Raw genomic sequence first — 14,257 nt, 5'->3', positions numbered from 1 at the left:
ACATTCTTTAAATTCTCTTTATTAGGATTATTTGTAGAAAAACCTGCAGAGTACAGATATTTACCAAATAAAAACCTTTAAAATAATATATTTCAAGTTATTACCATAGGTTAGGTTGCTTTGAACTCACTGTTGACACCATTTGGGATTATTATTCAAGGATAAAAGTGAAATTGCACAGGTGTATAATATGATAAGTATAGTATTTCCTCCATGTTTCTCCCTCTAACCTCCTGGCTGTGCAGGACTGCTGTAAATATTTTATCATTATAAGAGTTTATTTTTAGTTGGGCTGCTCTCCAGACAAGGTGCCCCATATACAACTTGGTTAGCTCCAGAGGCTAACCGGCGGCTAGCTCCTTACTTTAACTCACTTTAACTAGCCCGGCACAGCACGGCTCGGTGAGGCCGATATAAGCCGTGCTGTCTGGGTTAATGAAAGAGTGATATACCCGTGTTACTGGCTGTTTTTGTGGGTGTTTTTGTGTTAAAACCAGGGTGCAGTTTCTCCCTACAGGCAGTGGTTAGCCGCAGAGCTAAAAGGCTTACCTTTCTTCCTCACTGGCATGGCTTGGCTCGGCTCGGTTCTACTTCAGTGTGAAACACATACACTCCTCACACACAGGGCGGTGTGTGTGCTGGTTATTCTCTTCCAGGTCTCCAGAAATCCGGCACGACGACAGCAAGTTCCCACCAAACAAACTCACTGTCAGGGAAACTGACACACCGATAAAAACAGAAGTCTCCAGGGGAGGAGGGGGGAGGATCAGAAACAGATCCGGTTAAAAAAAAAAAGTAATATCCAATATAAGAAAATCAACAAAAAAAAGCTCCGGTAGGTCACCGACTCTTCGTGTTGTACTTCCCCGCCTGAGAGGCTCCTTGCCCCGGCGTGCACCGCGCAGGCTGACCGCTAGAAAGTGTCAGCACCGTGAGCCATGCAGACACAGTTTAAGATCCATGAAGGAGCTGCTGGAGGGTTTTAATGATAATCCCAGAAATATTAATATCAAACTTCAGCCTGTGGAGGCACACCTATCCGTGACAAACCCAGACTGGTTTATCCCGCACTGGTACGCACACTTCCTATGTGTGTATCCCAGTAACAGCCTGCATTCGTGTCAAACTTCTCCCAGTGTAAACCCCTCCTCCTCCTCTCCTTACTTGCACTCCCTCCTCTTTTCCTCCTCCTCCTCCACCTCCCCAGGTTCACAAATTACAAACTTTCCTCCAAAATGGCGTCTCACGGAGCTGCAAATGTGAACCATGTGATTTTCTAAAAACCTCCACCGCCTCCCTCTCTCTCTCCAACCTGCAGCCGGATTCTGCGCCTCATCTCCGGGCAGCGAGGAGCGGCAAGAGGGGGGTGGAGGGAGAAGTACTCAGAACTGGTAGTAAAAGTAGAAGTACTCAGATCTTGTACTTGAGTAAAAGTAGAAGTACTCAGATCTTGTACTCGAGTAAAAGGAGAAGTACTCAGATCGTGTACTTGAGTAAAAGTAGAAGTACTCAGATTTTGTACTTGAGTAAAACTAGAAGTACTCAGATCTGGTACTTAAATAAAAAATATAGTTAAAGTAGCGACAGTAAAAGTAGTCGTTGTGCAGATTGGTCCATTTCAGAATAATATATATGATATGTTTTATAATGATTGATCATGAAAGTGTTCTCAAAGCTGGTAAAGGTGCAGCTAGTTTGAATGACTTTGTATACTGCAGGGTAGCTTGTGGATTTACTCCAGGTGGAACTAAAGTCTGATTTAACACTTGATTATATTTCACATCATTCATCCAGATCTGTGAAGTAACTAAAGGTATTAAATACATGTAGTGGAGTAGAAGTACACCATTTACCTCTGAACTGTAGTGGAGTAGAAGTAACCAGTAGCAACAAAAATACTAAGTACCACAAAATTGTACTTAAGTATAGTACTTGAGTAAATGTTACTTTACACCTCTGGGATTTGCAATATAATACAACAAGGCATTAGAAATGAGTTTAAAATAATAATAATAATAATAATAATAATAATAATAATAATAATAATAATAATAATAATAATAATAATAATAATAATAATAATAATAATAATAATAATAATAAAACAGTAAACAAACACATATCAACAGTAGAAATAAAGATTTGCCTTGTGCACAAAATAAAATATTTGGAAAATATATTTTCTTACTTTTATTTGTGAACAAGATTTTTATTGATTTACTTTTTATTTCTAATAAAATACTGCGTTTTTTGACGAACACAAATACTGTTTTCTGGCATCACTTTAACATTTTACGGGGAAAGTCTTCATTTAGGTTTGAGGGCCCTGTTACCCGGTGCAGACTAAACCCTGGTTTTTGAATTGTGACTTAATTACATATTTAAAATAAACATAATTCATGAAATACAACATTATTCCTGATCAGTAAATTATACAAAATAACTGTTTGCATGTGAATACATTCTGTAATTTACTTCCCAACACTGTCAGTTGATTACATGTCCTGTTGCATTAAGAGTGTTTCCTGCTGCATGATGCATGAGGAGAAGATCAGAGGTCCTGAGGATGAAGATGAAACCTCCTCGTCCTCCTCTTTGTCTCTCCTCTCTCATGTGCTGATGAACCCTTCGCAGCTCTGGCCCAGATTAAAGGAGGCGGCCTTTATTTTTAGACGGCCATGTTTAATGGATGACCTGGCCTTGAGTCTGAGGCTCGTCGTGATGAAGAGGAGGAGAAGAAGAGGAAGAGGCTCTCACGCCATCAGCCACCTGCTGACAGAGGCTCATCACAGCGGATCAACATGGTTTCACTTTAATTCTTCATCGGTCCAAAGGGAAGAGGAGGAGGAGCTTTATTCGGAGCCGGTTACCTCCAACACCGGGCCGACTGAGAGCACACGGGAAAACACAAAACGAGAAGAAATAGGTGCAAAATGATAATGAGATGCGAAAACACTGCAAAGAGAATCAAAACTACTAAAACACGCATGTACATTCAACCCAGTCTCACGCCATTTCGTGCTATCGTCACGAAATTAATTTAATCTATTGATTCGTGTTCACCAACACGATTTTCACCTTTTTTTCGTGTCACACAGAACGATTTTAAATGCAATGTATTTCTATTGGTAGTATGTTTCGTGCCTGCAACACGTCTTTTTGTCCGGTCGGGTCTTGGAAGACCAGAAGCTGTGTGGTTCATAAAAACATGTTCTTACTCAATATCTTACCCTAAGCCTAACCCTATCCCTTTTATTTTAAATTGTATAATGTCTGAGTTTTTTTGCCGTCAGTGAGGAAAAGAAATGTCTCAGAGCCTCAGAATACTGACATCTGTATTTTATGTCATCTTTTTTTCCTTCTAATTTGTTATTATTTGGTGCAGGCACGAAACATACTACCAATAGAAATACATTGCTTCTAAAATCGTTCTGTGTCAGAATACTGAAATCTGTATTTTTTTTTATCTGTTTTTCCTTCTAATTTGTTATTATTTACATTGCTTTTAAAATCGTTCTGTGTGACACGGAAAAAATGGGAAAATCGTGTTGGTGAACACGAATCAATAGATTAATTTCGTGACTATAACACGAAATGCCGTGAGACTTAGACACATAATACGGCTTAAAATAGACGTAAATCAGTCCCAGGTAGCAAACATTTTAATAAAAAGATGCAAAAACACCAGAAAACGACTGAGAAACGACTGGAAATAAACAAAGCACCACAAAAACTCACAAAATGACAACAAAGAGCATCAAAAAGATAACAAGGACATGCAGAAACACCCCAAACTACTACAAAGATATGTCAAATTACCACGTAGAAACATAATAAGACTTAACATAGACTCAAAAGCATCCTACACAGATGCTAAATGACTCATAAAACGACTGTAAATAGATGTTAATCAGTCCTAAAGATGAAATATCTACCGGCAGGGTCTCAGTCAGTAGGGGCTTGGACTGTGAGCCGTAGGGTCGCCGGTTCAAGTCCCCGAACAGACCTAAATATGAAGTGTGGACTGCTACTTGGAGAGGTCCCAGTTCACCTCCTGCCCTGCCGTGGTGCCCTTGAGCAAAGCACCGGACAACCCCCTTCCCCCCCCCACTCCCATTGTTCCCCGGGCGCTGTGCAATAGCTGCCCACTGCTCCTAGTACTAGACTCCTGGTTCTAGACTCCTGGTTCTAGACTCCTGGTTCTAGACTCCTGGTACTAGCTCCTAGCACTAGACTCCTGGTACTAGACTCCTAGTACTAGACTCCTGGTACTAGACTCCTGGTACTAGACTCCTAGTACTAGACTCCTGGTACTAGACTCCTGGTTCTAAACTCCTGGTACTAGACTCCTGGTTCTAGACTCCTGGTACTAGACTCCTAGTACTAGACTCCTGGTACTAGACTCCTGGTACTAGACTCCTAGTACTAGACTCCTGGTACTAGACTCCTGGTTCTAAACTCCTGGTACTAGACTCCTGGTTCTAGACTCCTGGTTCTAGACTCCTGGTACTAGACTCCTAGTGCTAGACTCCTGGTACTAGACTCCTGGTACTAGACTCCTGGTTCTAGACTCCTGGTACTAGACTCCTAGTGCTAGACTACTAGCACTAGACTCCTGGTACTAGACTCCTGGTTCTAGACTCCTGGTACTAGACTCCTGGTACTAGACTCCTAGTACTAGACTCCTGGTACTAGACTCCTGGTACTAGACTCCTGGTACTAGACTCCTAGTACTAGACTCCTGGTAATAGACTCCTGGTTCTAGACTCCTGGTACTAGACTCCTAGTTCTAGACTCCTGGCACTAGACTCCTAGTGCTAGACTACTAGCACTAGACTCCTGGTACTAGACTCCTGGTTCTAGACTCCTGGTACTAGACTCCTAGTGCTAGACTACTAGCACTAGACTCCTGGTACTAGACTCCTGGTGCTAGATTCCTGGTACTAGACTCCTGGTTCTAGACTCCTAGTGCTAGACTCCTGGTACAAGACTCCTAGTGCTAGACTCCTGGTACAAGACTCCTGGTGCTAGACTCCTGGTTCTAGACTCCTGGTGCTAGACTCCTAGCACTAGACTCCTGGTACTAGACTCCTTGTTCTAGACTCCTGGTACTAGACTCCTAGTACTAGACTCCTGGTTCTAGACTCCTGGTACTAGACTCCTAGTACTAGACTCCTGGTACTAGACTCCTGGTACTAGATTCCTGGTACTAGACTCCTGGTTCTAGACTCCTGGTTCTAGACTCCTGGTACTAGGCTCCTGGTTCTAGACTCCTGGTTCTAGACTCTTGGTTCTAGACTCCTGGTACTAGACTCCTGGTTCTAGACTCCTTGTACTAGACTCCTAGTACTAGACTCCTGGTACTAGACTCCTGGTACTAGACTCCTGGTTCTAGACTCCTGGTACTAGACTCTTGGTTCTAGACTCCTGGTACTAGACTCCTGGTTCTAGACTCCTTGTACTAGACTCCTAGTACTAGACTCCTGGTACTAGACTCCTGGTACTAGACTCCTGGTACTAGACTCCTGGTGCTAGACTCCTGGTTCTAGACTCCTGGTGCTAGACTCCTAGCACTAGACTCCTGGTACTAGACTCCTTGTTCTAGACTCCTGGTACTAGACTCCTAGTACTAGACTCCTGGTTCTAGACTCCTGGTACTAGACTCCTGGTACTACACTCCTGGTACTAGACTCCTGGTACTAGACTCCTGGTTCTAGACTCCTGGTTCTAGACTCCTGGTACTAGACTCCTGGTTCTAGACTCCTGGTTCTAGACTCCTGGCACTAGACTCCTGACTCTAGACTCCTGGCACTAGACTCCTGGCACTAGACTCCTAGTTCTAGACTCCTGGTTCTAGACTCCTGGTTCTAGACTCCTGGTACTAGACTCCTGGCTCTAGACTCCTGACTCTAGACTCCTGGCACTAGACTCCTGGCACTAGACTCCTAGTTCTAGACTCCTGGTTCTAGACTCCTGGTTCTAGACTCCTGGTACTAGACTCCTGGCACTAGACTCCTAGTTCTAGACTCCTGGTTCTAGACTCCTGGTACTAGACTCCTGGTACTAGACTCCTGGTTCTAGACTCCTGGTTCTAGACTCCTGGTACTAGACTCCTGGCTCTAGACTCCTGGCTCTAGACTCCTGGTACTAGACTCCTGGTACTAGACTCCTGGTACTAGACTCCTGGTTCTAGACTACTGGTTCTAGACTCCTAGCACTAGACTCCTGGTACTAGACTCCTGGTTCTAGACTCCTGGTTCTAGACTCCTGGTACTAGACTCCTGGTACTAGACTCCTGGTACTAGACTCCTGGTTCTAGACTCCTGGTTCTAGACTCCTGGTACTAGACTCCTGGTTCTAGACTCCTGGTACTAGACTCCTAGTGCTAGACTCCTGGTACTAGACTCCTGGTACTAGACTCCTGGTACTAGACTCCTGGTTCTAGACTCCTGGTACTAGACTCCTGGTGCTAGACTCCTGGTTCTAGACTCCTGGTACTAGACTGCTGGTTCTAGACTCCTGGTACTAGACTCCTGGTTCTAGACTCCTGGTTCTAGACTCCTGGTACTAGACTCCTAGTGCTAGACTCCTGGTACTAGACTCCTGGTACTAGACTCCTGGTTCTAGACTCCTGGTGCTAGACTCCTGGTTCTAGACTCCTGGTGCTAGACTCCTAGCACTAGACTCCTGGTACTAGACTCCTGGTTCTAGACTCCTGGTACTAGACTCCTGGTTCTAGACTCCTGGTACTAGACTCCTGGTCCTAGTCTCCTGGTTCTAGACTCCTGGTGCTAGACTCCTGGTACTAGACTCCTGGTGCTAGACTCCTGGTACTAGACTCCTGGTACTAGACTCCTGGTTCTAGACTCCTGGTACTAGACTCCTGGTACTAGACTCCTGGTCCTAGTCTCCTGGTTCTAGACTCCTGGTACTAGACTCCTGGTGCTAGGTACTAGACTCCTGGTTCTAGACTCCTCGTTCTAGACTCCTGGTTCTAGACTCCTAGTACTAGACTCCTGGTTCTAGACTCCTGGTTCTAGACTCCTGGTTCTAGACTCCTGGTCCTAGTCTCCTGGTTCTAGACTCCTGGTACTAGACTCCTGGTACTAGACTCCTGGTGCTAGGTACTAGACTCCTGGTTCTAGACTCCTCGTTCTAGACTCCTGGTTCTAGACTCCTAGTACTAGACTCCTGGTTCTAGACTCCTGGTTCTAGACTCCTGGTTCTAGACTCCTGGTACTAGACTCCTGGTTCTAGACTCCTGGTTCTAGACTCCTAGCACTAGACTCCTGGCACTAGACTCCTGACTCTAGACTCCTGGCACTAGACTCCTGGCACTAGACTCCTAGTTCTAGACTCCTGGTTCTAGACTCCTGGCTCTAGACTCCTGGCACTAGACTCCTGGTTCTAGACTCCTGGTTCTAGACTCCTGGTACTAGACTCCTGGTACTAGACTCCTGGTACTAGACCCCTGGTTCTAGACTCCTGGTACTAGACTCCTGGTTCTAGACTCCTGGTACTAGACTCCTAGTGCTAGACTCCTGGTACTAGACTCCTGGTACTAGACTCCTGGTACTAGACTCCTGGTACTAGACTCCTGGTTCTAGACTCCTGGTACTAGACTCCTGGTGCTAGACTCCTGGTTCTAGACTCCTGGTACTAGACTGCTGGTTCTAGACTCCTGGTACTAGACTCCTGGTTCTAGACTCCTGGTTCTAGACTCCTGGTACTAGACTCCTAGTGCTAGACTCCTGGTACTAGACTCCTGGTACTAGACTCCTGGTTCTAGACTCCTGGTGCTAGACTCCTGGTTCTAGACTCCTGGTGCTAGACTCCTAGCACTAGACTCCTGGTACTAGACTCCTGGTTCTAGACTCCTGGTACTAGACTCCTGGTACTAGACTCCTGGTTCTAGACTCCTGGTACTAGACTCCTGGTCCTAGTCTCCTGGTTCTAGACTCCTGGTGCTAGACTCCTGGTACTAGACTCCTGGTACTAGACTCCTGGTTCTAGACTCCTGGTACTAGACTCCTGGTACTAGACTCCTGGTCCTAGTCTCCTGGTTCTAGACTCCTGGTACTAGACTCCTGGTACTAGACTCCTGGTGCTAGGTACTAGACTCCTGGTTCTAGACTCCTCGTTCTAGACTCCTGGTTCTAGACTCCTAGTACTAGACTCCTGGTTCTAGACTCCTGGTTCTAGACTCCTGGTTCTAGACTCCTGGTTCTAGACTGCTGGTTCTAGGATGGGTTAAATGCAGAGGCCAAATGTCACTGTGTGTGCTCTGCATGTGTGACCATGAAAGAGGGTTTCATCCCTCCCATTCTATCTTTCTATCTATCTATAAGGAGATGCAAAGATACCAGAAAAAAGACTGAGAATTCACCTGAAATTAATACAAAGCACGACCAAAATGCAAAACAGCTAATTGCTCATGCAGAAGGACAACAGAGAGATGCACAAAGAGCACATAGAAACATAATATGACCAAAAGGACAAAAGGATGACATGATCCCAAAAACACCACAAAGAGATGCAAACGCACTAAAAAAGAGATGCTCAACAATCACATGGACGCTAAATGACTGCACGAAGCAGCGTAAACAACACAAAGACGCTAAATGACTACAAATAAACATAAAAGGACTAAGATTAGATGCAAAACAATCACAAAGACACACTCAAAGCATAAAAAGATGACAACATTTTCGACAAAGAAACAAGCACAAGCAAAAAAGACAAAAAGTGACTCAAAGCTTTATATTTTATTATAATTTATCTAAATGTAATCACTTGAGACAAAGTATTTCCTTTTTTTACTCTGTATTTTAATTATTTATTTCTATTTAACCATGTTTTTTATTAGTATTTTTGTATTTCATTGTAGTGCTAACAAGCGTTGATATTATATTAATGTATTTTGATGTGTTGCTGTGAGAGTCCGACTGAACGCTTTAATGCTCATGACGAGGCTCTGAGCCCCATGCGGTGTGTGTTAAAGCCTCACATTGGTGTAATTACACTGGTGTGTGTGTGTGTGTGTGTGTGTGTGTGTGTGTGTGTGTGTGTGTGTGTGTTGCAACATGCGTCAGGCTGCCAAAGTCCAGATTTATGCCAAGATTAATTATGAGCATGTTGTCCAGATCGGGATAAAAACTGACATGACATGTGCGGAAATCCCATAACAGCACACACACACACACACACACACACACACACACACACACACACACACATCTGGACACAAACTGTGAAATAGTTTGTGTCCAGATACACTGTCGTACCATTGTGGTTCAGAGACAATGCATGTGTGTGTGTGTGAGAGTGTGTGTGTGTGTGTGTGTGTATGTGTGTGTGTGTGTGTCTGTCTGTCTGTGTGTGTATGTGTCTGTGTGTGTGTGTGTGTGTATGTGTGTGTGTGTGTGTGTGTGTGTGTGTGTGTGCGTGTGCGTGTGTGTGTGTGTGTGTGTGTCTGGCCAACAACTCAGGGTTTGTCCCATCGTCACCTGAATGCAGTGACTAATTGCATTTATATATATATTTATATATATAAGAGTTTTAGAGTTTTTAAATGTTCAAAGATATTCATAACAAATATACAAATCATATTTATCAAGATAAATTCCAAACCTCACATTTTGGTGGTTATATTGTAGTAGTCTGCATCTCAAGGGGTTTTCCTTACGAATCATTTCTAACAAATGTTTTGCCTAAAACCTTTGTTAATATGACAGGAGGTCTTCTCCCTCCGCTGCACGGCACTGTACCATGCGCCTCCGCGCATTTGTCACTACTGGGCGGCGCCGGAAGTATAAATACAGGGGTGTGGCGTAGTTCGTGACTCACCTGTCAACTAATTCTTTTTTTTTTATTGTGATTATTCATTCTCTAAATATCAGTTAAATTAAGTTTAGAGGCCAAGTGAATAATAGAATCATTACAATTATGACATTGTCCCCTTAAAGGAAAATGATCTAACCACTTATCAGGAACTACATTAAAATCCCCTCCGATTATAATCTTATCAGTCATATAAAGTGCTTTCCATTCCTCTCATTTTTGGCACAAGATTGAAAGAACATTATTGTTTTGAATCTTTCTGTTATACCCATAAACACACACCAGTATGTAATTAGACTCATTAACATCAGTCACAACCATTAGCCTTGATTGATTGATTGATTGAAAAGTTTATTAACAGCTTGTATATTGGGTACAGTACAGTACAGCTCAAAACATACAATTGTTAAGGGGATGCAGACCAGAGAAAGACTTTCGTCTTGTTTACATCAGGGTCCCCCATTTCCAATTCATCATATCATTTAAGACATATAAGACATATTTGACATCCAGATGGCTTATTTACAATTTACACTTTAGATTTCGTTCTAATACATCCTAACCGGACATTTAAGACATACCAAGTCTACAGATATACAGTTAGTAACAGAGTCTAAAATGCGAGTATATACATAGATGGGGGGGGGGAAGCTGTCCATTGTACGACAGGTTGAGATTTGTAAAAAGCCAATGACCGTTTGTATCACTCCTGTGGTCAATTATATTTCCAGGTAACCTGTTAAATAAAATCATCACTCCAGCCGAATGTGTTGTTCCATGGCTGAAAAAAATGTTGTCTCCCCATTGTACTTTCCAGAACTTAGTGTCTGCCTCTGAGAATGAGTTTGTTGCAGAAAAACACAATTTGCTTTTTGTTCCTTACAAAAAAGAAAAACTGCCTTACGTTTCACATAGTTTTTTAGCCCTCTAGCATTTAAGGATATGAAAGATAACATTGAAAGAGCAAAGATAGAATCCTTAAGAAAAAGCGCAAAGGAATGCTATATCGATGCGATGAGTGAGTAACGTAGCCCTTAACAAACATATTTAGTGCAATAGCTCACAACATTTTGAATATAACCTGAGACAAGTCCAATCCTATAAACACTCAAACTGAGAGAACTTCTATTTTGGTTTGTTAATTTAGTTTATATACTAGTATTTTCCTTATTTAATATTAACCATTGTACACCGACTTTATTTGGATACCTTCATTAATTTGGTTTTGTTCTTTAAGTTTATAGAGTGGCGAAGTCCCTCCCCTTCCGGTGGACCTCCATGGGACCTTATTTCGGAAAAGTTATGCATTGAAGTCAATGGAGAGAGAAAGATTATCTTTCGATCCCGTTTGAATTGTGCCACGAATTACACAAAAAAATGTGTCGTAAAACTGTGAAGTAACACATTTGTTTGTGTGAAACGCTAAATGAACTACATCTCTGGTCAACAACACACGTCACCAAGATGGCCGTCACTACTGTCTTGTCAACAAAACGATTGACTACCCTCACTATCACCACAATGAAACACGTCCTGAAGAAAGTCATGCAAAGCTGCCTGCCTGCCTTCCTTTGATTCTCTCTGAACTGCCTGGTCGTTTTAATGTTTAATGTCAACCATTTGTGCAGATAGCATGAAGTAGAGAAGATCGCCGATGCTAGCGTTAGCGTTAGCATTTCTCCCCCGGGCTTAAATTGTGTATTATAGAATGATCACACCGGTGACAGTACTATTCAAAGGGTTCACGAAATATGACTACTACTCTTACTGTTTAACATTTTGGGTTACTTAATGTTACTTCATGTTAAGGCTGTAATGCTAACTAACGTGCTAGCTACTAGCTAGGTAGCTAACTTGATCAAGCCACTCCTGGTCCTTTCATCAGACGGGAAGCGAAAGAACGAGCAAGACCCATTGCTGGTATGATAACAACCTGGTACTAAGCACACAGGCATCTTGTTAAAGTTATCTTATCTTAGCCAGCGCCATACAGATAGATTATATCTATATGGCGCTGATCTTAGCTATCTCTTAGTGGAGGAAAACAATTGTGACATCACTTACGCGACTCTGGGATTTGTAGTCTTTCTAGTTACGTATTTTTCATAGTCTTATATTTCAACAGTTTTACGACAAACTGTGACTTTTTTGACATGGAAATTATTTTTTAAGATTGACAAACATCATATGTGTAATTCATGGCACAATTCAAACGGGATCGAAAGATACTCTCCATTGACTTCAATACATTATTTTTCCGAAATAAGGTCCCATGGGGCGGAAGTAGATGGGCGTGACTTCGCCACTCTATATACTAGTGTTTTCCTTTTTAACATTGACCATTGCATACAGACTTTGTTTGGATAAGTTAATTTATTTGGTTGTATTTGTTTGGTTAATTATTTAGTTGTTTTATTTAAGTGTAATACTGTGTGCAGGTTTTAACCGTCTTCCTCTTGTCAGACAGGTGCTGTGGGCCTGAGGCGGCAACCCCAATCCCTGGTGGTGGTGTTCTTCACGAGTCCTGTTGTTTGGTTTGCGGTGTCACGGGTGGTTTTGAGTTGGACCCTTCCCCCTTTTTAATTTATTGCCGCCTGGTAAGCCCCAGCCCTGTCTTGTACCTCCTATGTCCCAGTATTAACTTTTAGCTGATTGTATAATGTGTATCATGGTGTTTTTAGAATAGTTAATTGATTGTTATAAAATAAAGTAATTGTGTTAACTGTAACTGAAACTGTCTCTGGCCCGTTATGTAAAACGAACCTGTGTTCTTTTATTATCAATAGTTAGTTCCTAGGGGTGAAACTCCCTTAGGTGGCGTTGTTGGCAACACAAACTCTTACCTACACCACACCGTCACATTAACAAGAAACTATTTGATACGTTTGGATTCAAAAATGTATTTTTGCAGACCATTTACATGCACTGATACACACTGACACCTATAGAGCACACACGAGAAGCAGGCGTAACAACATTTAATAATTGTTTATTAAGGTTTTTCTCCATCTTTCAGTAAATGTTAATCAATAATCAGTATCAGGTATAATGTTAATACAACTCAAAGAATATTAAACTAATAGTAAATAAAAATGTTAAAATAAGCAGGAAGCTGAAACAACAGAATAAAACGATTACAATGGAAATAAATTCAAAACTTTGTGAAAAATACAAGATTTAAAAGTTATACTTTTTCCCTTCAGCTGTTGATAGATCTTCTTTAATCTCCTTATTCTCATATCTGTTGTTCTGATTAAAATAAACTTGACATTAGTCTGAGTTATTGTTTAACGTTTAGAAAGGTCTCCATCATCCAGCAGGAGCCACCGTATCATTTCAGGACACTCAGAAATACAATCCATCATTAACAAAACTCACGTAGAGTTACACATCTCAAAGGAAATAACATGAAGAGCAGAAAAAACATTTAGCAATAATCTGATATTTGTAAATGATCATAATAGAAAATAAACATCACTTTTAATAAACTTGCAGGTTTAATCTTTTCAATTGGTGGTGATGGTGTCAGGACGTTAATGATTTCTGCACAAAACAATCACACTTCCACATTTCATGCACATGGTACATGTTACTTCCTGTCAAACAGAACATGCAGATTGCTCCTGCAGGGAGATGTTTGTGCAGGAGAACAATAAAGCTTTGTAATTCATTGATTAACACTAGAGCTCTGAGTGCGGGTCTATTTGGACTTCATGTGTTGTATCAGTGACGGAAGAAGTATTCAGATGCTTTACTTTGGTTAAAGTTATAATACCACATTGTATAGATACTGTTACAAGTAGAAGTCCTGCATTCAAAATGTCACACAGGTAAAAGTGTGTAAAAGTATAATCAAAATGAAGCTATAGTAATAAATGTAAAGGTACCCGATGCAGAAGAGTAAAGAGTAGAGTGGTGAAGTAAAGAGTCCAACATTTCACTTTGAACTGCATTCCACCTCAGCGCTGGGTGGACCGGGTTCTCTCATATTCCTACAGAACCTCTGATCCAAACAGCCTCACACGGGGCAGCACCTCCCCCTGGTCCATAGCAACACACATGCCAAACAGGAAGTAGATGGGTCCCAGGGTTGGTGAGATCATCTCAGATATAAAAACACAGACGTCTTCCAGTTTGTTGATAGATCTCCTCTTGGTCTTGCTGCCATCTGTTTGGTCTTGGTTTGGTTTTGATCCAAAGGATTTGTGATCACTGTGGACTCTGGAGGAGCTTCTCTCGGCTGCTGCTTCAGCATTTCTTCAAGACCAACCATCTTGCTTTAAAAAATGTAATCTTTCATGATAAAAAAAACAATTAAACAATAACTTTGTAAGAACAGAATAAAAAACATACATGTCCCATGAACATTTGTGTCATGGTCACTTGGTTGTGTTGGCCATCAAGGACTCTTGATCAG

The 14,257-nt window shown here is 41.9% G+C and overlaps 1 protein-coding gene across 1 annotated transcript in view; it reads right to left on the bottom strand.

Annotated features, from left to right (window-relative positions):
• Positions 1 to 1,148, bottom strand: part of LOC117498820 (discs large homolog 1-like protein) — a 100,432-nt gene extending 99,284 nt beyond the window's left edge. Inside the window, 1 exon segment of the mRNA XM_034150965.1 lies at positions 550 to 1,148. Within this exon segment, the coding sequence (XP_034006856.1) occupies positions 550 to 568 (19 nt within the window). The 5' untranslated portion in view covers positions 569 to 1,148.
• Between the last annotated feature and the right edge of the window lie 13,109 nt (positions 1,149 to 14,257).

The sequence above is a fragment of the Trematomus bernacchii genome, unplaced genomic scaffold, assembly GCF_902827165.1.
Source record: "Trematomus bernacchii unplaced genomic scaffold, fTreBer1.1, whole genome shotgun sequence".
Classification (NCBI taxonomy): Eukaryota; Metazoa; Chordata; class Actinopteri; order Perciformes; family Nototheniidae; genus Trematomus; species Trematomus bernacchii.
This window is presented reverse-complemented; position numbering and strand designations above follow the sequence as displayed.